The sequence below is a fragment of the Eucyclogobius newberryi genome, unplaced genomic scaffold (assembly GCF_026437365.1).
Source record: "Eucyclogobius newberryi isolate DKJ021-1_F unplaced genomic scaffold, fEucNew1.0.hap1 SCAF_16, whole genome shotgun sequence".
In the NCBI taxonomy this organism is placed as follows: Eukaryota; Metazoa; Chordata; class Actinopteri; order Gobiiformes; family Gobiidae; genus Eucyclogobius; species Eucyclogobius newberryi.
The window spans coordinates 8,027,076-8,052,674 of record NW_027315790.1 but is presented as its reverse complement, the minus strand read 5'-3'; the positions used below and the strand labels follow the sequence as shown (position 1 = coordinate 8,052,674).

The following is a 25,599-nucleotide window of genomic DNA, read 5'->3' as shown; positions in this document are numbered from 1 at the left end:
GCACTGGCTCTGTTCTAGCCGCCACTGCACTGATTGGTCAGAGTTGATCACGCAGTGCATGTTTGGGTGGCACTAGCCCATTTTTTTCACTGCTAAAAGTGACTCAAAACAACATCTGAAACACACATTTGCATAGTAATATTAAAAACTGTGACATTTAAAGGCAACATTAGTAAAGAGGAGCTTGAACTTCTCTCCATCAAAAGTAATCTGACTGATTTTTCATATTATGAGAATAATGACTCCATGATCATTGTCTTGAGTTATTGCATATTCTTCCAGAATTACATCAAAACTGGTTATCAGCATGTGATCAGTCACTTGGCCCCCATCCAGCAGCCTCTCTGTCTTCCACCAGAATGTGGGTGTACAAACCAGCTGGTCAGTGTGTGGGCAGCCATGTTTACTGTTTCAGTATGCTGGCACACAAAATACTGGGAGTTCTCTTCACCATCTCCACCAAGTTCCCTTATGCATTTTACATCCATGAACTTGTAATGAATTGCAGACGTACATCCTTCATTCTATTAGACCTAATCAGAGTTGGAAAACAGAGCAGTAATACCTACTATCCCTCAACGAGATGCAATAAGCTTTGTGCTAAAAAGATTATGGCGTTATCAGACAACAAAATGTCACAAATTATGCTAATTACAGTATACCAAGACTGTCTCTGGATTCACATGCTGCAGTCATTCATGTGATGACCAACAAACGTTTACTGTAAAAAGTTGGCTTGTGATGAGTTTCATTATTTTGAGACTGAAAATGACCTCAATATTACGTTCCAAATGTCTCAATTTAAAAAAGAAAATTGTCCAGATGACTCCCTTTTCTACCTTTTTAACTATTTTGGTCATAATTATTAACGTTTGACACTTATTGAACGCTCTGTAATGCTAACTTTTGATGTTAGTGTTAAGTTCAAGGTCAGCTGAAAAGGATAGAATAAGTTTGATATTGAATTGTTGCACTTTGTGGTTTGAATGCACTGCCTGTTAAAAATATTACACAAATGGACCCATAACCATGAACTGTTAAAGCAGATGGTTATGTCACATTGAAAGGCAGCGGTTATGAAACATTCCAGCTATAAATAATCTATAGTTGAAAATAAAGTGTCCTCGGTTGCTTCTATTGCTTACACTGACACGATTTTTCTTTGTTTCCACAGGTCTGCAGAGAAGGGTGAAAACCGTGTCAACTGAAAGAAAGCAAATTGAACCACTGACTATGATGGGGTACTTCGAGACACTTCGAGACACAATTTTTTTCAACAGCACAACATGATAATAATTTTGTCCTGCTCACTATACTTGTGCCACTAATGTAATATTCCCTAAAAGCAAGTTTAAAATAGCTGAAGTCACCAGTTCATGTTTTGGTTCAAACTTTGAAGCCTGGTCCAGGCAGACGCTTCCTACGTGTCTCCCTGAGGCTGTCCGTACATTTTATGGAGGCCTTGAGTAGTAGTCTGACAACCGGGGAGCAGTCCGGAGGTCAAGAACATAGTGAAGAAGTTTCTCACCATCAGCTAACTCAATCCCCATCTGCAAACACTATCTCCAAACAACAACAAAGCGACTCCTCTAAAGGTTCTCATGGCGCACCCCAGCAGTCCAAACAGTCTAAAAGACCGCTATCTGAACGCAAACGTCTCAGGGCTCAGCGACAGAGTATTGACTCAGACACTATCCCCGAACACAATCAGAAGGAAACCAAGACAGTTTCTGAAAACTCACCTGGTGGCAACCCATCCAAAGCAGAAACCCAAGAGGGTACCCCCAAACAGAAACGGGAGCGTAAACCCCAGAAACCCGGTAAATATGTATGTACATATTGTGGTCGTGCCTGCGCAAAACCTAGTGTCCTACAGAAGCATATTCGATCGCACACAGGAGAACGGCCCTACCCCTGCCCCCCATGTGGATTCTCCTTTAAGACTAAGAGTAACCTTTACAAACACCGCAAATCACATACCCACAGAGTAAAGGCAGGGCTTGCTCTGGGGGATGCTCGACCCTCAGAGGAACAAATCACAGAGTCAGAAGATGAAGCCAGACATCCACCATCTGCTTCATCTATTCCATCAGTCAAAATTCTTGAAACAAACCAGGTCAAAGATACTACTGCAATGGATAATTCCTATGCTGTAAAAAAGAGACTGGCCATGCGCCTTAGTAGAGGAAGAGTAGAGACTCCCAAAAATTCAACTGATGACAATAACCTGTCTCTGATATTAGGCAGTAAAGAGAGCACTGAATCAGGCTACTTCTCTCGTTCTGAAAGCACTGAACAGGACCCCTATCCAAACACAAGTGCCAAAAGCTACGCAGAAATCATCCTTGGCAAATATGGACGTCTTGGACACCTACAGAGAATGTCTCGTCAGAATAACCAGCAGTCCCCTAGTGAGGAAGACAAAAGTGTGTCATTCACAGTGCCCAAGAAGCAAGTCATAGACCACATCACAAAACTAATTACCATTAATGAGGCTGTAGTAGACACCAGTAAAATTGACAGTGTAAAGCCAAGGAGATTTTCATTGTCTCGAAAGAATTCTGACCCTCAAAAGAGTTCCCCTCCAAAAGAACCTCTTCTTGAGGCCACCAATCCTGCAGAGTTACTTAATAAGAGCAGTGGGTCAATCACCATGGGTGTTCCTTGTGAGAAATTCCAACACCATTCATCCAATGTGCAACTACCTGGTCAAACATCTGCCCCTCTGTTAAGAAGCCACTCAATGCCAACTGGAGCTTCTTCTACTAATGTTTCTTCTATGGGTGCAAATAAATTCCGTCTTAGCCAATCCTTTGATGAAAGACAACCTTCTGAAACTCCAGTACCTCGCCGGTATGGAATGCTGAGAAGGCAACCAGCCATTGATGGTGAGTCTGAAGGATGTCACTCGTTTTTCAGTGACTGCCTGACCACTGTGCCTGACCATAAGCAGAGTCAACCCCAGCCCTATGAATGTGAGACCTGTAACACAGGCTGCAAGAATTGGGAAGGTTATAAAAAACATAAACAAACCGTTTGTTTACTGCATCGTCCCAGAAATGAGGTGGTCATCAGTCAGATGGAATGCTCACAGATAATTACTCAATCAGCCAGACCAGGGGCATTAGCGCTGCGCAAGAGAAGGAAAGCCGAGAGCTTTGAGCTTGAAGACCCTGCATCTCCTACAGCTGTTTCTTCTGGTCCCTCTTCAGGACAGTGTAACTTTACAAGCAATGTAGGCCATGAGATCCCCAAAAGACCAACACAAACCTGCTCTGTGATTCAACATACAAGTTCATTCGAAAAGCAAGAATCTATATCTGACTGTCAAAGCACTGAACCAACGAATGACCCTCCAAATCTCAGAGATCCAGATATTTTACAGAAGCAACTGGAACTGTCAGGAAAAGTCATGAGTCGAAAACTAGTATGTCAACACAGTGTTCAAGTGCCCGAGATACTAGTCACAGAGGACTCACGCACAAACCTCGACAATTTACCTGAAGTAACTTCAACAGCTGCAAAACCGTTAGAAAGGTCTGAGGAGTTCCAGTGGCCACAGAGAAGCTCATCACTTGCCCAACTTCCTATTGAAAAACTTCCTCCAAAGAAGAAACGTTTGAGGTTGGCCGAGGCTGCCCAATCTTCAGGAGAGTCCAGTTTTGAGTCCATTTCCCTACCGCACAGTCCCAGTCAGGATAGTAGTGCATCATATGCTTCTAGTCGATCCACATCATTTGAGGAGTCTAATAGACTTGAGTCAGAAACCTTAACATCACCTTCATTAAGAAGGTCAAGAGCTCTTCATATGTTAACAGTGCCTGGGATCCATCCACATCGAGAGATGAGGCGCTCAGCCTCTGAGCAAGCACCTCATGATCCACAACCACAGAATGTTACAATGTCAGAGACCCGCAGTAAGTCTTTTGACTACAGCAGTCTATCCCCGGAACGATCTGCACTTGGTTGGAGAGAGAGGCGAAAATGTCTTTTAATTAGACACACTGCTGTGAAAGATCCAGATGAAGAGGATCCATCCTCATCTGCCCATAATTCAGAGAAAGTAATTTTCAGCCCTCTAACAAGCTCTGTGTTCTGTGGCAAGTCTCCTGACTCAGCCTTACAGGGAGAAACAATCTCACAATACTCCAAAAGCATAGAGATTGTCCATCAGTGGAAGCAACAAAATGTGCAGTTAAAACATAGTTCAGAACAACTTAATAAAGTAGGAGGTTTTGATAATCCTCTTAAAGAAGAGGCCTTAAAAGTGTGTACAGATCCACTCCCTGCTCCGACCCCAAACCCTACTTCTACACACGGACTATCTGGAGCAGCCAGAGCCCACTATCTGCCCGTGTCTACAGGACTCAAGCTGCAGATCCCCTCAGGTCCTCGCTACAGCCACAGCCACATGCAGCACTCCAGTGCTCCACAGATTGTGTCTAGTGTGGAGCGTGTGCGGCCCATCACCTCCACAGCAGTAGTGGTGCGTTTCCAGGCCCAGACTCTCACCCCTGCCTGTGCCATCTACACCACTCTGTCTCAGTCCACCTCCCCCAGACCTTTAGATGCGCTAGATGCAGCAATATCACACACTAGAAATCAGTCTGCTGTTAAATGTCTAGACTATAGAAGAGCAAGTCCTGAGCACACAGCTTGGTCTGGAGAGCTGAGAGCCTCGAGTTCTGGAGGTAATAAACGCATGCTCTCTCCTTCAAACAGCATTGAACTGTCTCCAGAGTCACAACAGCAACAGAAAAGAGTGAAAGAGGATGAAGCTCATAACATTCAAGAACTCAAACCAGAACCTCCGTCATGCCAAACCAGTGAGTTTCCCCCAGTCTCACAGGTCGAATCATCTTACCCTACTTTGTTGTCCAGCACCTGTAACAGCTGGTGCTATTTGAACTACGTTAAACCAAACCCTGCAGCACATGATGAACAGAAGCCTTCAGTGTATTCGTCATGGTCCACGGGTGGATATGACCCTAACCCACCTGGGCTGTCTAGCAAGACAGCCCTGTCCTTGCTGCACTGTAAACAAAGGCTCAGCCCAACCATCTACACCACCTCCTCCATGTCTGCTCGAACAGATGAGGCAAAGAAAGAACAGCGACCTAGATCCCCAGAGGTAGTTAGACATTTTACTTGTATTTTACTCTATGATCTGTTTTTTTATAAACAATATTTTTTTTTTCTCGAAATTTAGATTAACCTCAAGACAACTGGTATATGCAACAGCAATGAACATCAGTCAGTTACGACAGACAATTCAGACAAACCAGTCGAGGAGAAGAAGATGGTAGAGGAAACATGGATGGCTAAAACAAGGTAAATACAAAATTGTCATCAAACTTCCCTCAAATTATGTTCATAAAAGGATATAATAATGATAGTTGCAGGTACAGCTATATTCTCATTGGCTTTTTCTGTTCAAAATGGAGAGAAATAGGTCTGTGTCAAATGTAATTTTCAATGACAAACTTAATTTTGGGGCCTCATTCAAATGTTCAAGGGGGTGTTGCAGAGCTGGTGTATAACATAGTGCGATATATTACATATTGTGTTAAGCTTGCTATTTTGAACTAAATGTATATTTATGCCTTAATATACACTATTGTACATCAGAGATGCGTAAGTTTAATACTTTTAAAGATGCCTCTTTTGTTAACGGGCTTGCCACCCTCACTTTTGACAATATATAAAAAAATTAAAGAATGCCAATTTTCAAGCATTCAAGCATTCGAGGGTGAAAAAAATAGTATGAGGTGTAATATTTTGCGAGAATCTTTTTTTTATATACAAAGCACTACAATCAGTAATAAACAACAGCATTTTGAAGCCATGAGGCGGGATCAGCTTGGGCCATTCTGATGCTAATCAAGTAGGAGGATCTGCAGTCAGCTGATATAATTTATATGGCCAGTTACAGGGCTGTTAGGGGAACAAAGAAGATTGGTTTCAGGTGCGACTTAAAACAGTGTCAACAAATAGATAAACAGGACAGGTTATCATCATGAAGTTCCGCCCGGTGGGTGGGGCTTATGCAGCCGAGATTAGGATAAATATCTGAGTTCTCAGACTTTTTGATGAAAGCCTAAATGTGTCCAGATGATGGTTACTGTATTGTTGTTGTTGTTGTTGTTGTGTCGTTATCGTGCTGTGGCATCGTTATCGTGTATTATTGTTGTGTTTTTGTATTGCTATTGTATCATTTCATCGTTATCGCGTTGTTAGTGTCGTTATCATGTTATCATTATTGTATTGTTATCGATGCAATCGAAAAATAAATTATACTGTATATTCAGATCATCTGCATCACCCGCCTTTAATCATGTTACAGTTTCACTCACTGAAGCAGTTGTAGATGTGGAAGACAATATGGTTAGAATACATCGTAATAAATAAATACAGACAAGGCATATAAGGTAGATTCATTAATGGCATTACTTTTCACATAACACGAGTCAGATCTGTGGCGAGACGAGAATCAAAGTGTGATACAGATCAGAAATAAACGGTGTGGAAAGGAAGGTGCTGCTGGGGCGCCATCTTCGTGACTCTTTTTGGTTCGGGAGTGTATGTGTGAACAAACTCTTGTGGTGACTCATTTTGACACTTCTCACAGCCTTCCCTTAAGGACTGAGTCATCCCTCGCTCGCTCTCTCCATCCGTCTGCTCAGTCTGTCTCCACGCTCAGACAGTCAGTGGCGGGAGGCTACTGAAACGGGGCCAGTTCCTTTGCTTTGACATTCAAATATCACAGAACGGGACATTACAAAACAAGTGTGGGTTACTTAAGCATCCACCCACTGTCCAAAAGTAAACTGCCCATTGTGAATGAAAGCATGACTGAAAAGCTTTCTGCTACTAATGATGGGAGGACATTTGAAATCAACAAACACGGAATGACTGGTCGTGTGTGTCATGGTGCGTACTCTTATATTGTTTGCAAAAACAAAAACACATTTGTTTTCTGCGTTTGACCCGTCATTCGATGCCACTGGGAATCAGGAGCAGTGCAGAGAGTCAAAACATATATTTCCATCGAGGGAGGACACAGAATTCAACCCATATCCATCCATTCATCTTCTTAGCAGCAGTCTGAGCAGGCCCAGACTTCCCATCACCTCAGATACTTTGTCTAGCCCTGGCGGGATTTTGATGCGTTCTTCCCTGGGCCTCCTCCCCGAGGGACATGCCTGGAACACCTCCCCAGGGAGGCGTCCAGGAGGCTCCGGAACAGATTCCGGAGCCAACCCAACCCAACTCCTGATATTTCAAATACTATATTTTGACATAAAGGTCACTTCTCAATGGCACCTGTCGTTCTGCTCAATATTTGGGTAATTAATAAATCCATACATAATTTTATTGTTAATTCCCCATATTTTAGATGGTTGAACAGAGAGTTCGCAAGAGCCACATAAGCAATATTTGATGTCAGTACAAGTGCTCAAAGTACAGTGAATGTGAAGGTTGCAACATGAATTTGGACTTCTATCTGTGTGATTATTTAGCAATTCATATTCCAGAAGTTAGTGCTCCTAAAATTTCCATTATGAACTGTATCTTGATTCTAAAACATAAATGGAAAATCTGAAAACCACATAATCTGTCAAAAATACTGCAATGCATATTTTTACAAAGTCATTTAGCTCCAATATATAGTAGCACTTTTTGGTTTCCCCAGTGCGCTAAACTTGTCTAACGTCTTCTATAAGTTGACGTGTTTATGATCTCTGGTGAGTTTGCCCAGCCACACACCCTGTAATGGAAATAGAAGAAAAAACAGATTAGAATCAGATCGATTGTTTGCCGTACGACCATGTTTTCATTTTCTGTGTTTTTTGGCGGTTATTTGGAGCAGCAGCTGGTCTGGGTCCGGGTTTCCCTCCCTCTAGGATGTGTTTTTATTGGCCCGGCCTCGGCAAACCCCAGGACCATGGGCCACATGCTAGGCTCCCCTGTTTGGACTGGTAAAGGGGCTCGGAGGTAGCGCAGAAGGAGGAGGGCGGGGGTCCACTTTTGACTTATGAAAGCTGCTCTGTTCAGGATAAAGTGGGTGCCTTGCTGAGGGGCCCTTGAGTGTAAATGGAGGCCCAGCTGCCACAGTGTGAGCTCACAGTCCTGCAGCGGAGGCCAAACAGACCGTCTTGTAGCAGTAGATAAACAGTGCCTCTTAAAAAGCTGCTCACAGGTGCTAAAGGACCCTCAGGCTGTCGCTCAACTTTTGGAGCACATCCATTACAGCCATAGTTGTTTTTTTTTGTTTTTTTTAACTTTGTTCAAACATTGTTTCTTCTTCAAAAACACACCTCGAGTTGTATTTAGCGTCATTCAAACTTGTTTGATGATACCTGTAGTAAATTCTCTGGCTCTGCAACTCAGAAAACACTTTGTTCCAAATGTTGAAATAAACCAAACAATACCAATTCCCCAGATTTGTGACGTCAAGCTACAAGATCTTCTGTGCTGTTTAAGTTCATAAATCATCACCAGACTTGTTCTGAGCATTTTATACTGTCAAATCACATTCATTACTGCTGTCTGGGACAGGGAACGCTAGGTTTGCTTATCTTCCCTATGTAATTCCCTCTGTAGCCAGTGGATGGAGCTCTTACTCAGTTCATGAGTCATGTGTGCCTTTTGTAGACCAATTTTTGATACTTCAGGTGCCAAAGCAAAGGTGTAACAGCATGTTTAAAGGGGACATTACGCTTTTTTCAGATACTTAGTATTGAACTAAAAGTAGATCATCATTTTACATTTTGTTCATTGTAAACTGCAGTATTGCTCTAAAACAGCTTGGTACTAGAAACAGGGTAATAGGTCAAATAAGTCCATTGACTTCCTGTCCAAAACTGCTGAACTGATAAGCCCCGCCTCTCTGTAGTGACATTTCACTGAAACAAGCAGCAGATTTTTCTCTGGGACTTTTCTAAGTTCAAAATCAGCCTTCAAAGTAGCTCCTACACTCACCAAACTGCACAATTTTGGACCAAACAAGATTTTGACAGATATTTTTGAAGGATTTGTTCAGATCTGATTCTAAACCTGATTTATTGTTACAAGTTTTAACTAAAAAAAATTGTGGCAGAATTTTTATTTTAGTTTTTCAATCTAATGAAGCAAGAAATGTATTTATGTCCCACATTTTGGTAATTTTTACACATAAAATGCCATGATGAAAAACGTGTTATGCATTTTATTTATGTTAATTGATACCGCTAAATCAAATATTTTTCCTATTCCCCTGCATTGTCTGGCCTTAACCCTTTGCTCTTTGCTGTGTACAGATCAGATGAGACGTGCACTGGAGCAGGGGAGAGTCAGGTCAACCATAAGGACTGCAGTGTGCTGCCAGAGAGCCCCCAAGACTGTGCACAGGCCCCCCCGCCACACAGCACTCAGCCCAGTGCAGCGGTCAAAGCAGAAGGTGAGCAGTGCAAATCAGACCAGTTTGATCATCTGGGTCTTCTATCAAATAAAAGTTGAGATTCTGTCATTTGTAATTATTGTTAGTGATCAGTTTGGGGCTTTTTAATGCAGACATCCACTGCCAACATAGGGTTTGGAGCTCAGACTTTGGAGCGTAAAATTTGACTTTTTTATGCTAAATTGCAATGATTTCAAGTCTGTAATTTAAACATTCAAACATTTATATTTGTTTTTAAAGCTCCACTGTGTAACTATTTAGCCTAAATAGATTTAGTAGACTAAAGTAGAAGCATTTAGTGGGGGATGTTTCTATTGCACAAAAAATGTATAAACGCAGTTTTTTACTCTGAGCAAGCTTGCATGTCCACAAACCTGACCCGTACTTGCCCTGGATGAGCCTCCTCCTGCTGTCTCCATGGAAATGTTGTTCCTTCGGCTGTAATATTCCACAGTATGGCATAAAACCCTCTATCTCCATGAAGAAAGGAGTTTAGAACTTTATATTCCATGTCACAGTGTCACGATAATATGATGAAGTAACATTTCATAAAAAAGTGTTTGATCAATTTGAGTGAGAAAAAAATATGAGAATTTATTGGGTCATTTCACCTAGACTTATTTAAATATTTTTTAAATTGAGCCAAAAATCTGTTGTCTTATAGAAAGCCACAGGAAACACACATCACTGACGGCAGCTGAACAAACCTCTTTCTCAGGTGACACAAATACAGGTAGGCTACTTTTATTTCATATTTCTAAGCATGGTAAATGTGACCATTTATGTTTATGTTAGAACTAGACCAATGTATCGGGCCAGTATTTTAGCATATCAGCTGTCAACCCTCAATCTCCAGTTTAGGTCGATATTTTTATTTTGGGCTGACCACTTGACTAAACGAAAGACATGTAGGCCTATAAGACCCTATAATGCCCCTGCCCTGTTTAGTCAGAGGAACCCCCTCGCGCTCGCCTTCACACAACGCCTCAGATTGTCAGATTTCTTTCTGATCCAGCTGTGGTTTGCATGTCATTTTAAATTATTTTAACAGTCCAGAATCCTATAACATATGTATATGTATGACATGGAATATTTAAATACTCATTACACTAATTGTGGGAAGGAAGACAAGATTGTATTTATGTTTTGACCTCAATTGTACTTATTTTATAAACCTGCACATAAAACTATGATGCATAAAAAGCTCAAACAAACAAAAAATACATGAACAATTAAACTCATTTTCTATGATTTATTCTGAATTTTGATTTCTGTTTATTAATTAAGTATTGTATTATTGCTGCTAGGGCTGGGTAAAAAAAACGATTTAATCGATTTTGGATCGATATCATTAAAATGTTGCAATATCGATTCATAAGGCATGAGATCGATTTTCCCCCCATGAAGTTAACCCCAGTAGTCTTGTGCGTGGCGCAGCAGTGGCGCGTTTACGTCCGCTTGTCAAGCGTGCAAGACGCAGGTAAAACTCGGCTCAGCGAGCTGTCCCAACTCAAGTCTGACGTCTGGAACCATTTCGGATTTAAAAAAACTAAGGACAAAGAGCCGGATAAAACCAAAGTGGTTTGTAGAAATACTACAAACCTCACTTGATAATGTATCACACTACGCTAACGTTAGCTTCCGACAACAAGCCGCTCGTCCGGGGAAAAACAAATGAAACTGAGGGAATCACTAACATTACCAGCTGATTCTCCGCTGGTCATAAAGATAACCGAGGCCATCGCAACTTTTGTCTGCAAAGATTTAGGCCCGTACTCGGTAGTGCAAAACGAACGCTTCAAGCGGCTTGTTCATGCGCTAGATCCACACTACGTTATGGTGCAACGTAAACATCTGACAGAAAATTATCCTGTGTGTGTGAAAATACGCCATCCTAACAACAATGCAGAATCTGCAGAGAGTCGGCATAACACTTGGACATCACGGTCAACGCAGTCGTACCTGAGAGTGACCTGACGAGCCACCGCTAATAATATGGGCGTGTCTACAGAGCCGCGGCGCGCGGCCGAAACTGCCATGTTATTTTGAGCCGGCCGCGCGCCGCGGCTCCTGACCCAAAGACCCAGCAGTCGTGACGGACAACGCTGCAAATAATGGATCGTGCAGTGGAGATAATGCAGCTGATGCACGTTGAACACACTGAACTGAGCCCCACAAGCAGGTCTAAAAACGACTTTATGTTTCAAAATTGCACTTTTGAGACTTGAGACAGTTTTGTTTACAGCTGAAGTTTAAACTGTCCAATTTACAAGTTTGCACTTAAAACCTGTTTATGGTGAAAAGAAAAAATAAAGTGCATTTGTATTTTGTAACACGATTGAGCCATTTTCATTATTTAAGAGCAGATTGAATTGAATCGAATCGAATCGTGATTAATCGATTCAGGACTTTATTAATCATAATCGAATCGATTTAGGGAATTGGCCATGATACCCAGCCCTAATTGCTGCCACTGCGTCCAATACCTCTGAATACCGTTGTATACCTCTGAAAATGAATGAAACATATTTCTAAACAAAGTCATTATACTTGAACTTGTGTTAACAAAAGGTTCCTGGTCTGACTGAAAAGTCCCTAATACTAGGCCCCTGTTGTTAGTTCCTACTCAGTGTGACCATGCATCAAATGGGGACTGCAATTCTAAAAAAGTACCAAGAACCAAAAAAGGTTTCTACCCTGTGCAAACCCCTAATGTTTTATAGGTGTTTTCCGGTCATTTCTATCAATCCTTGTGTGATCCGACAGACACTCACTTCAAATGGTTAACTTGATGAGAGCACACTGCTATAAACATCTGGTAAAATATACCTTAATCCACCATTTCTTTTCAGATAGGGATTTTTCTCCTGCTTAAATTCTACACATCTGTCTTCAAACAGGTGAACATTCATTTGAAACAAAACAAAAACAAAGAGGTTGAATTTTCTTTACTCGACAGGCCAAATATTTTCTTAGGTGGTACTTTAATTATAACTTTGAGACCTGTTAGATTAATAAAAAATCTGAAATGACAAATTTACTTCACTTTCCTAAACTGTCTCACGAAACGTTTCCTGCAAATGTTGCCTTTCAGTTCCCTGTCCTCCTGATCCTCCAAAACCTCTCCATAACAACACAAACGTCCAGGGCATCGACACGGACAAACCCGCACAACCAGACACTTCCATCACCAAAGACAGTGACACCCGGTGTGACGAAGAGAAGGGACCCTCCACCGCCTCTGCCCTCACACCCAACCCCGCCCCCTCAGACAGCACCCAAAGAACCTGGGCCAGCGTCAGGAGGGCTCTGTTCGCCCGCCGACGCGTCCAACCCACCGGCCTCTGCACACCGCCCGGAGGCTCCCCACAACCTCCGGAAAAAGAACCGTCGTCTCCGCCCCGATCCCCCGTCTGCGTCTCTGTGCCCACGTCGGCCTGCTCCTCGCCAGGTTGTCTTGTGAGCACGTCGTCAGAGGCGTCGGAGAATCCCATGTGCCTTCTCACCACAAGAGTAACCCAGTCACCAAAAGCAGGCTCCTCTGGGTCCCAGAGCTCCCAGGCAAATGCACGAGACGTTCTGGACTGTGCAGCGCAATCAAAGGTCAGTCCGGTGAGTAACGCCCAATGTCTGTGTGTTTTTTAGGAAGAAGTGTTTGTAGTGATGGGTAGTAATGAGATACATGAACAAATTTACTTGAGCAATAATCCATCCATCCATCTTCTGCCGCTTTATCCGGGGCCGGGTCGCGGGGGCAGCAGTCTGAGCAGGGACTCCCAGACTTCCTTCTCCCCAGCCACTTCCTCTAACTCCTCCGGGGGGATCCCGAGGCGTTCCCAGGCCAGCCGAGAGACATAGTCTCTCCAGCGTGTCCTGGGTCTTCCCCGGGGCCTCTTCCCGGTGGGACATGCCTGAAACACCTCCCCAGGGAGGCGCCCAGGAGGCATCCGGAACAGATGCCCGAGCCACCTCAGCTGGCTCCTCTCGACGTGGAGGAGCAGCGGCTCTACTCCGAGCTCCCCCCGTGTGGCCGAGCTCCTCACCTTATCTCTAAGGGAGCGCCCAGCCACACGGCGGAGGAAACTCATTTCGAACGCTTGTATCCGCGATCTTGTTCTTTCGGTCACTACCCAAAGCTCATGACCATAGGTGAGGGTAGGAACGTAGACCGACCGGTAAATAGAGAGCTTTGCCTTTCGACTCAGCTCCCTCTTTACCACAACGGTCCGATGCAGCGACTGCATCACTGCAGCCGCTGCACCGATCCGCCTGTCGATCTCACGCTCCATCCTTCCCTCACTCGTGAACAAGACCCCGAGATACTTGAACTCCTCCACTTGGGGCAAGGACACCCCACCCACCTGGAGAAGGCAAGCCACCTTTTTCCGGTCGAGAACCATGGCCTCGGATTTGGAAGTGCTGATTCTCATCCCAGCCCGCTTCACACTCGGCTGCAAACCGTCCCAGTGCATGTTGCAGGTCCGGGTTTGATGGAGCCATCAGGACAACATCGTCTGCAAACAGCAGAGATGAGATCCTGTGGTCCCCAAACCGGACACCCTCCGACCCCTGACTGCGCCTAGAAATTCTGTCCATAAAAATTATAAACAGAACCGGTGACAAAGGGCAGCCCTGACGGAGTCCAACATGCACTGGGAACAGGTCTGACTTACTGCCAGTAATGCGAACACAGCTCCTGCTCCGGTCATACAGGGACCGGACAGCCCTGAGCAAAGGGCCCCGGACCCCGTACTCCCGGAGCACCCCCCAAAGGACACCCCGAGGGACACGATCGAAAGCCTTCTCCAGATCCACAAAGCACATGTGGACTGGTTGGGCATTGAGCAATTATCAGAAAGTCAAATCATAATCCAATCAAACTATCACTATTTATCTCTAATAACTATTTATAAAGCACTTTTCATACATTAAGTGTGCTTTAGAGTGCATTATACACATTTTTACATTCCCTTCCACCCAATTATCCCTCAAGCTGCTCATAAAACCAAAAAAAGCCCTCACACGCACACACTGGTACGCACACCCACCATAAAACACATGATTACAGATGAACCAGTTTAGGATTCGCCATCAGAGGAGCCTTCTGCACCAGGAACAGTTACTCACAGCCACAGGACATAGACCCAGTGCCCAGAGGAGAGATGAGACAGACACTAAACCTGGAATTGTTGGGATTGGTTTAAGGATTAAAAAGTATAACTCACATACATTTTAGATTCAGTTATGTTTGTGTGACACGGTGAGAGCCACAGGTTGGCGGTGCGATCGCAGCTGCCTCACTGAATAATGCCATTGTGTCCTTGGGCAAGACACTTAACCCGCCTCGCCCCCAGTGTGTGCGTACACTGGTGTGTGAATGTGGGTGTGAATTGGTGAGTGGTTCTTTGATGTTCCAGGCAGGGTTCCAGGCAGAGGGTCAACTCTCCACAGATCTGACCTGTAACATGGCCTGGTGGTCACCTGCATGTCTCCATAGATATAAAAAACTTCTCTATTGATATAGAGAAGTTTAACACCTCACACCACTTTAAATACAGTATAACTATATTTATTGCACACATTTATTTTTTAGGATTATTACAAAAATGAATAATTACATAAATAAAATTGTGCTCTCAATATTAGAGCCCTGTCATTAATTTCCTCATTCTAATATACGTAAATTATGCATCAAATACAAATTTGATTTGGTTCCAACATGTGACTTTATCCATCGCCCACACCTCTGAATACCTGGTAAAGCTAATCTTGTGTGTCGCGGCTCAATCCCAGTTAGTCAACAAGCAGAACAAATATAGCTACGTCGGCGCATATGAAGCTATTTAGTTATTGGAAAAAGAAGCAAAGGCAGCTCTCTTGTTTAACACGACTCAAACTGTGGATGCAGCGCGCTCCCAGACCCAAAATCATGCAGCCAAATAGACACAACATGTTTTTCCTGGGCAGCCGCTGATAAAACCGAGAAGCCGGCGGATTGTTAAATATAAATATACTGGGGACTGGGACCACATGTTGGGGGAAAAAAATGTCGGTGAGTATCTCTGTGGTTATGTCATGGCGTAACCAGAGCACTTCCTCCTTCCACCAATATTAGTCCTAAGGGTGCGTTAATCTGCCTCTGTCTGCAGCCATTGTTTTTTGATCTAAAATGACTTTTCCGAGCATTTAACCATGTTCAAACATTGTTCCTTCATCAAAAACATAGCTGTAGTTGTATTTAGCTTCTTTCACACTTCATTAAACCTGTTTAGTAAGACCTTTCCCTCTGAGCCACAAAAAATACAAATTTCCCAGTTGATGTCAAATGTAGAGCTCTGAGATCTTCTTTGCCACTTTTAAGTCCATAAATCATCACCAGACTCGTTCTGAGGATTTGTGCCTCAAATCACATTAATTTCAACTTCATTGTTTCTTGAGCATGGTGGGTAAGCTAGGTTTGTTGATTTCTACGTTTTAATTCCCTCTGCTGCCAGAAGATGGAGCCTCAATTCCTAATTGGGAAACGCCTGACTGACATTAAGTAATGTGTGCTTTTTTTAGACACATTCTTTAAAAAAAAAAGAACAAAAAGTTACAAGAGCATGTTTAAAGGCAATAACGGAACAAATTCTATAATATTTGTTCAATATTTTCTAGACAAATTTAAGTTTGATATTATACAAAAATAATAAACCCATTGGTTCAGTAAGTACACTAAAGTTAAACTAGGAGCATCAATCAAGAGTTTAAAAAAATAGGTTTCAGTGCAATTTCATGACTCATATTCTATTATTAAAAATAAAAACACATTGTTGTTGTTTTTTTATGTTTGTATCAAAAGAACTCAGGAGCTATGTTGTCGGGGGGGGTTCAAGCCCCTGGTAGGGTCTCCCAAGACAAACAGGTCCGAGGTGACCAGTCGGACCAAGAGCAGTTCAGAGGCCTCTTATGAATAGACTAATATCAAGGCCAGTTATGTCGCCTGGATTGGCGTTACAGGGGCCCCATCCTGGAGCCAGGCCTGGGGTGGGTGCTTGACGGCGTATACAGTATGCCACTTGCAAAAGCCCAGTTCTGAAGTCCAATTGAAGTCAAAATAACCTTTGTTTTATACACAGGGAGTTCAGGGGTTAAGGTTGGCACTGAATCTCCTCATGTACAGTGCAGTTATTTTGGTCAAAAGCTCAGAGCAGTGATTGATGGTGACCTCCAAGATGAATGTTCCTGCTCTTACACAAGTCACTTCTGTTCTTGTGGCAGATGAATAACAGCAGTGGAAAAAAATAACCTTTCATAACTCAAGGTGACTGGATTTGATTTCTTCTTTTAAAAATCAAGGCGCTCTTGTTCTGAAGATTTTTCTTTGTTACTTTTTTTTAAATTGTCCTTATTTTTTTGAATTTTCAAACAAACCGCAGAACATAGAAGAAGAGACAGCAGAAAATATATATAGTATATAAAATAAACAACACAAGACATCTAATGAAATCACGGCACATCTTGAACTTTATGTAGTGCTTTCCTGTAATGGTTTTAAATAGTTGAAAATAAATCAACTAAAGGCACCTTACCCGATTATTACTTCTTAAAAATACGTATATTTGTTCATTAATATGACGCTGTGCTGAGTGTATCTATAGAGATGCTTGTCAGGCTTATAAAGCACATGTGAAGCTTGGCCACCATTATAAAGAACATATGACTTGTTTAAAGTGCATAATGACAGTAGAGACTACACATTTCACTAAAATGAAGTCCCCAGTTTGACCATTTTTGTTTTTTAATTGTACTTCCTGGTTGGACATGAGCACAAATATGACATAGGTAGAGGTCATTCCACAACTGTTAGCAACCACACTGTTAAAAAGAACCCAAATCCATATAAACAGTTATGATTTGACACACAATAATACCATATAACACCTTTATTTTGTTGAAAGATGGTTTGAACTGTCAAAAAAGTGTCAGTCAATTGCACGTCGCACATTGATGACATCACAGAGGGATTCTGCTTTAGAACTCAGCACTACTTCCTGTAAATTTAAACCTTTATTTTTATGAAATGTCTTAACAAACTGCAACTTAACGGAAGTAAAACTATGATGAATATTTACCACAAGTGTATCCTACTAAACTAAGTCAGAATTAGAACCTGTCATATGGACTTTAACCATTTCTGATTTGTATCTTTCTTCCAGTCTCCTCGAGAGCTGGCCGTTCCCCACGCAGCCCCCCATCCCTCTCGAGGCCGTCCAGCCCCCAACCTGCTGAGTCACCTCCCTCTGCACTCCCAGCGCACCGCCCGCTCACCCAGCCTGCTCATCCCCATCGGAGGCATCCACATGATCCAGTCCCGGCCCTCCTCCTCCTCGTCCTCCTCCTCCTTTCGGCTGCGCAGCTCCACGGGGACCGGCGCCCTCTGCAAACTGATTGATACCCCCCTGCTCGCGCAACACCCTCCATCACCACCGTCCACTCCCCCTGCGGAGAATCCCCCCACATCGACGGAGATCCAAAAGGTGAACTGTCTTTGAACCCGTCCAGTTCAAACACTGAGTCGAGCTTTTATCGTCTCCCAAAACAAAAAAAGGGGGATTCAAAACACACACACACTTAAGGCCAAATGATGTCTCCTTCTGACGACAAGCGAAGGCGGACTTTAAAGGGATAGTGCAAATCATAAAATGACTTTAAGGACGTAGAGCACTTCTGAATGATTATGTAAGTATATAAATAATATATGAAGACACTTTGTTATATGCAGTACTTTTTGTAAATCTTTTTTTACCCTATTGTTCGATGTCATTGGTGTTAATTTATTTACGTGCTATTATGCAATTCTGTACTATATGCAAAAAAGCAGCTGGAATGAAAATCGCTATTAGCCCTATTTGAACAGCGCTGATATACTATTGCTGTGTTATTGTACTGTATACCCGGAAATGGATATAAGAAAGGTTACAAATATTTATTCCCAACACCAGTATTTGAAAGTGCAATTTTGAACGTGGAGATTGTGGTTTCTATGTCATATTTGTCGTTTTGTTGTGTCATCGTTTTGTGTTGGCAGGAAACAGGGTTACCATCGCCGACTTTTTCTAACACGTTTTATCATCACTCATCACTGCAAACTGCAACATTTTGGAGTTTTTATGTGCACAGTTAGTAGCTTTTGGTACGTTTGGGTTCCACATACTTCAGATAGTACATGTATTTTTGTGTTGGCGGTTTTCTAAATGACGCAATCACTTTTCATGTCATTTTCATGTCGGTCAATAAATATCTCATTTTTACAGATTTATATTAAAACTGTGTTGGTGTGTTTTTTAATGGAATGTTTTTGGTGCATATTCCACGGGCCGGTGTCGTTGTAAACTGAAGCTGTGGGGCAGTCAAATGTCCCTCATTTGTCCTGAGTGGTCCACGTTTGAAAAATAGTTTCTTTGGACATAAAATTCAAGATGTTTGGACTGCCATCCGGAAGTCATTTTCAATCTGAAGGTGCTTCACCGAGAAGCTAGAGTTTATATTGCTCTGAGCTTGATTAGTCATGCCCTAAGAGAGACGTTAAGACCCAAAGACAAAGCCGTTTTGAAAAGTTATAAATACCTAGCTCTTCAGACCAGGACCTTTTTACCAGATTGAAATATACATTCAAATGGCAGTTGAAACTTCAATTTTTTTTTAAAAACAATGACTTTAAACCTTTTCTACTATTGTAACTCAAACTTTCTTTTTCTTTCTCTATAATATAACACAAAACAAAACGAACAACACCAAGAATGAACAGACAAAAAGAAAAAAGACTAAAAAACTGAACTCTGGCTTGTGTCCGCTTATGTATTTGTCCTATTTGTCCACTTTAAAATGTATGGCAAAAGTACATTTTGTCCAAAGTTATTTCAGTCCAGTTCTGGATAGTTGGTTCTTGTCATTTCCTTGTTATTGCTGTAGCCAGAATCTGATTTTGAAAAGTACATTTCACAGCTCCATCTATTGTATATATTGTTGGGGTTTCACATCCGAGATGCATGTTTTTTAGTTCTTTTAAAACTATTTAAAGTCACAACCTGGCGTGGACCAGCTGACCAGAAGCAGACGTGAGAAAGAACACAAACATGTATTTGTACTGTATTTTAGGGCTGGCACCATCTGCTAGTCACTGCTTGCAAGTCCATACTGGCACAGATATAAATAGGATTGATCTTTGAATAATCTTATTTTCAGCCTGTAAACCATTTTCTTGTCATTCTTCCTCACTAAATATCCCAACATTATTCCATTTCAAAATAGCAAAAATAAACCTAAAACTTGTGATGACCTAAATGGAATGTGCACTCTCCCTGGGCCCCAGCGCTCTGCATGGGAAACTGTGAGCTAACCTGATCTAATTACTCCGGCTTCACATTAAATTACAGCTGTCACAATTTAAGAACCAAAAATAATAATGAATATTCAGTAGCCGTCGTATGCTCCACCAGATGTGTCAACTCGCACTGGATGGAAAGAACTGGAGACGCAGTGGAGGGGCGGAGGGACGTGCAGGTCCTCGAGCTACTGGGTACTCGGGCTGCTGGGTACTCGGGCTGCCGGGTACTCTGGCTACTGGGTACTTGAGCTGTTGGGTACTCGGGCTGCCGGGTACTCGGGCTGTTGGTTTTACTCAGGAAAGAAAATGTGCAGGGGGACATTTTTTTTTAAGTGCATAGGACAGGTTTTCATGTGTGTGGGATAGTCCTGGTGGTATAGAAAGTATAAATACTCGTTTGACAAGTTGACAACCAAAATAATTGTTAGTCAGCTAGTGTTTGGAGCTTCAGAAAACGTGTACAGTAATGCCACAAATCTACAAAATACAAAGCTGACACTTGTATTTTTTTCCATGCAAAAACGTTTTGTATGCACCTAAAAGCACAGACCTGAGATTTAAGGTCTGGATAACGAAAGGGATAAAGATTTTCTACCAGGTTTTAAAAGATCAGACTCTTTATTGCCACTGTCAGGGAACAACATTCACAAACGAGGAGCTTGCTTTGGTGTTAAGATGCAACACACAACAATGAATAATCTGGTTCAGGATGTTCTGGTCCGGATGGACTGTAGCCTCCTACCTGAGGGGAGTGGCCTCCTGCCTGAGGGGAGTGGCCTCCTGCCTGAGGGGAGTGGCCTCCTGCCTGAGGGGAGTGGCTCAAATAGTCCGTGTCCAGGGTGAGAAGGGTCGGCTGTGATCCGACCTGTTCGTCCCAGAGCCCTGGAGACGTACAGGTTCTGCAGAGGAAGTCTGCACAGGAAGTCTGCAGCCGATCACCTTCTCAGCAGAGCGCACACTACGCTGTAGTCTCTGTTTGTCCCTGGCTGTGGCTCCAGCGTACCACACGGTGATGGAGACAGTAAACATTTTGTTTACTGGAGTAATTCTGGGTTTGCACTATTTTAGACCTGGGTTGGTCTTGGTTTAGTCCTTGTTTAATTCTGCTTTAGACCTGTATTGGTTCTGGGTTAGACCTGGTTGGTCCTTGTCCAGTCCTAGTTTAACTCTGGTTCAGTACCGGTTGGGCAATTTTCCAAAGCAATTTTTGTATGCTATTTCTCACCAAAATCTAATATATCAATTACAGTTACGGTACAGTGTTGAGGACCCCAAATCGTAGTTACAGTAGTGCTGTGTTGTGCACCTCTGACCCAGAAAATAGCCCTGCTGTAAACGAATACATTCTAAATTCCAAAATGGAGGTAAAGTGAAGTGGAAGAAGATAATATGATTTCATTGGATAAACTGGGATTAACCTCAGATTATCACAAAATATGCGAAAGAGAGAAAAACACTCAGATACTGTACATGTGAGTGATATCAGAGTCAGGTGTAAACACATTTAACAATTTTGATTTTTAGGTTTTACAGGACTAATAATTTATTTATTTTTTCATTTTAACTACTACATCTTTTACCACTAATAACACTTATTGTGATGCTCAAATATGATGTTGAGGTTGTAAAATATCATTCTTTGTCATAGAAAAGCAAACTAACTGACATTTCTACCATAATTATTGCTTATTGTTGCTCTAAAGACTTAAAATCATTCGTGTTTCGATCTGATGTTTTTTATACCCCTGCCTTTGTTCCTCACCGTGCACAGACTGACCACTGGGGGGCAGAATACAGCAGCCTAAAATTCCATCCAAATCGGTTCTAAAAGGATGACATCATACTTGGTGAATAGAAAATCCTGGCTAGAACGAAGTGGCACAACAACAAGGTCTAATCTGATTGTGAGGATAAACATGACAGCTGCCTGCACGTTTCCATGGTTACAGCCTGCCATAAACTGTAGATAAAAGTGGAGAAATGAAAAACAGTGATGAGTATCTGTAAAGTAGCTGTTAACGGACACCTTCAGAACATGGAGGTGGTGTAATCGGACAAGACTTGTCACACTGATCAAACTGATATGAATTTACAAAAAGTTCACTACAAAATCGACAAAATAGTCTAAAGAAAAAACAATATTGATGGCAATTTTATTTAAGCTGTACCACTGGGATCGACATAGTAAGTTAAAATTGAATAGTTCTAATTTTCAAATAGGCCAATACAATTACCGACAATTCATTTACTGTAGGAGGGGGACTTGCAGGGCCGGCCCAAGCCTTCAGGGGGCCCTAAGCGAAAACATATTTGGGGGCCCCTCATCACGTCATCAGAATCAGTTTTATTGCCATTGTCAGTGAACAATTCACATATGGGAACTTTCTTCAACGCAAACAAAGCGCACCAAAACTCCAGGGCATCTGTTTGCCAGTTAGTTTATTCTCAACACCTCACAAGCTCAAATATTGATAACTTAAATCCCACAATGCAACTTGGTATTCCGCTGACATCACCTCTACTCCCTGTACAAATAACACACGTCCCAGATATGTTTTTGGGCGTATTTGTGGGCGTTAAGGGTCTACAGCCAGATTAGCAGTTTAAATTAATGAACAGGGGCCAGGAGAAAGTGACAAAAGCCAGTTATTAATACATTAGTGTACTTAATTACTCAATACAATATTGGCTATGAAAAATAATTATGGTCAAATTGATTCATTTTAACTGAAAATGTAAAAGTAATAGTTATCCTTACTAATTTATCTTTTACTGCTCCCAACTGTTCCTTCTTGCCAAAGTGACAAAACAAGTTATATTAAATTAAACAAATGGCATAAGCATTGCTTGATTAACAATTAACACTGATAAAACAGTGCAAACATGTTATTCCCAGAGTATGAACAGAACTAGAAGTGAAGGTCCAAACCTAGCTATAGTGAAGAGACTGCGTTTCTGCAACTTTGCCACTTTTATATAAAAATATATAGTATTATTCTATAACAGATGTAATTTGAATGTGTCTGGTTATGTTTCACTATCAATTTATCATAATTTATAACAAATAGTCTAATGATGCTTTTTAAATAAATTGAAAAGTTTTATTGCTCTATCAAAAGTTAATTACAATATAAATGTTTGTTCTGATCAAAACATCACACACTGGACTCCTGCATGAAACAATGCTGCGATGTGATTGGCTGATGGACCTTACGTGCATAAACCTTTACGTTCCTCTTATTCCACGTTAAGAAGTCAAAGTAAAACAGACATCACGAGTCACGATTGATCTCACACATGGTGATGTGAGAGAGAGGGGACGCACACTCAAACCTGCTCATCTCTAACTGAGGCTGCACAGGGGCCCGGGACAGGGGCCCGGGACAGGGGCCCGGGACAGGGGCCCGGGACAGGGGCCGCACACTGTTCACTCCAAAGTCTCACATCAGAGGTTCCGGACGAGACGGCGCTCGTCCGGACCGGATCTCCGCCTCTTAGTGACCGGGGCATAGACGCCCCTCCCCGGCCTCACCTGTAGCTCACACTCCCGGGCTGGTGTAAATGTTAAGCTTATTATCTTTCATTCAGACATATTATTATGCGCGGGGCAGAGCTCTCGTCGCCTCCAGCCTGAGCGAACTAACGTGACAGAATCGTGTTGTTTCAAACAGCAGCATTAACCGTCTCTTTGTAAGAGAAGTTCAATACCTGGAGAGTGTTGTTGAGTTTGCAGTTTCTTTACATCGTCAAGAAGTTTCTTCTTTCGTTTTTCGGCATCGGGGGGATATATTCCTCTGGACATGAGGACCACGCAGGGACCACGTTGTGTTGTGTTTATGTTTTGCTCTCGAGCTCCTCGTGCACAATGAAGTTGCCCAATCAGCGCAGGTTTGGTGTCTCGGTTGCCAGATTGTCATTACAAATAAATGCGGTTTGTGCGTTATATGTTACCGCTGTGTGCGCTGCCGCGCCAGCAGCGCTACTACACTAGTGGCGCACGCTGCGCTTGCACTTCGCTTAAGACGGGTTGCCAGACTGGGGGCCCTATTAACGCCTCGGGGCCCTACGCGGCTGCTTAGTTCGCTTATAGGCTGGGCCGGCCCTGGGGACTTGATACATTGAACCACCCATTAAATCATTTTTATTGGGATTATTAATTGAAAGAACTTATGAGGCATTTAATAGCATTTAACACTTGGTTATTTAAAACAGTTTAATAATATTTTTATATTTTTTTAATGGCTTATTACCATTTCTAAGGTCTTTTAAGGCATCCACAAATGCTGGTGATTCTCTAAGTGCGTATAATCAAATATCTAGTGCTTATTAATGCTAATAATTTACAAAGGAACCTTATTTTAAAAACAGTGGCCAAGTGGTTGGGTAACAGCACACGTATGCAGGGTTCCTATTGCAGCCGGCCACAGTGTCATGAGTTAGAGTCCCGACAATTACTGCATGTCCTCCCTTCTCTCATCCCCATTTCACACTCTCCTCTCCTGTCTAATAAAGCCTTTGAGCAAAACATATTAAAAAAAGAAAAAGATCATGTTGTTCGCATGGATGAATGCTTTTGGGATTATTTTTTTTAAACTGATACTTGATACTGGTGTTTCAAATGGGCTCTAAAGGACAAACGGAGCTGACAGAGGTGGATCTGTCCAATCTGCTGCCGGTGAAGGTGTTCACAAAACGATGGCCCTGACACATCTAAAATAAATGACTGTTAATTAGTATTGATTTGCACAATAGGGTCAATAACCACAATCAATATTGATTTATCGATACTTGGAAATCCCATTCTAGGTTATTTTGCAAGCTATAAAACATTTAGATATTTTTATTTCCTATTTTTTCCTAAATGCATCTGATATTCCAACCTAAGCTATATTTAACATTTAACTGAATGAATTAGCTGATGAATGAAACAATATAAAGTACAAAGCAAGACACAAGCAAGTTTCAGCCAGTGCACTAACAGTATCGGCAAAAATAATCTATTTTAGAGATTTGGTATCCTAGCAACGTTCTCCAAGCCCGTTCTTCATAAGAGAGATTGCAAGTCTCCCGTCTAATACAAGTCTAAAGCAGGAGTCCACAAAGAGTAAAACTGATTTGAAGTGCTCAGTGATTACACAGTGATCCTTTCAAGAGATTACCATCAGAGCAGACAGAATCCTTCATTTGTTCATAACCTTTTACAAATAAGAGGTTGAATTTACCTGATAACACTGTTTGGCACAAAAAATGACATATTATGCTTTTCACAGATATTTACGTAATTAACAATGACAGATGTAGATTATTATTTTACATTTTGTTCATTGTAGGCTGCTTAAGAATAAAAATGACATGACTTTGCTTTAAAACCGCAGCAAGTTTTTATTGTTGAGAAGTGGCTATTTTGAACCCTATATGTATGACCTGGAGCCTGAATTCTTAGAGCAGGGGGGTCAAACTCATTTTGGGTCGCGGGCCATAACTATAAAAAGTATAAGAAATAAATAAAGGACTTTCTTTACATTTTCAGTAAAAAAAAAAGAAGAAAAGAAGCAAATATGATTATATTTAAGATTTTACCAAATATTTGTCAATTTCGGTGACATTGATAATTTCACTTCCTGGTTTGACATTGCCAGCAAATATGACACAGGTGGAGGTACTTCCGCAACTGTTACCTAGCAACTATACTGCCTGATAACATGATCTTCTGGTTAACCTGTATGAAACTGTGTAAGTTGTGTGCAAATTTGATCTGCATTTTTGATGGAAAGGAGCTTTTTGATGACAT

The 25,599-nt window shown here is 42.0% G+C and overlaps 1 protein-coding gene across 1 annotated transcript; it reads left to right on the top strand.

The window, feature by feature from the left end:
• Positions 1–1,375: 1,375 nt before the first annotated feature.
• hivep3a (HIVEP zinc finger 3a) lies at positions 1,376–18,748 on the top strand. Its single transcript, XM_072448397.1, has 8 exons — positions 1,376–5,131; positions 5,210–5,331; positions 9,300–9,439; positions 10,104–10,172; positions 10,920–11,020; positions 11,168–11,285; positions 12,534–13,051; positions 17,638–18,748. Exons 1-8 carry the CDS (start codon positions 1,454–1,456, stop codon positions 17,971–17,973), a joined length of 5,082 nt encoding a protein of 1,693 aa, XP_072304498.1. The 5' UTR covers positions 1,376–1,453; the 3' UTR covers positions 17,974–18,748.
• The last annotated feature ends 6,851 nt before the right edge of the window (positions 18,749–25,599 follow it).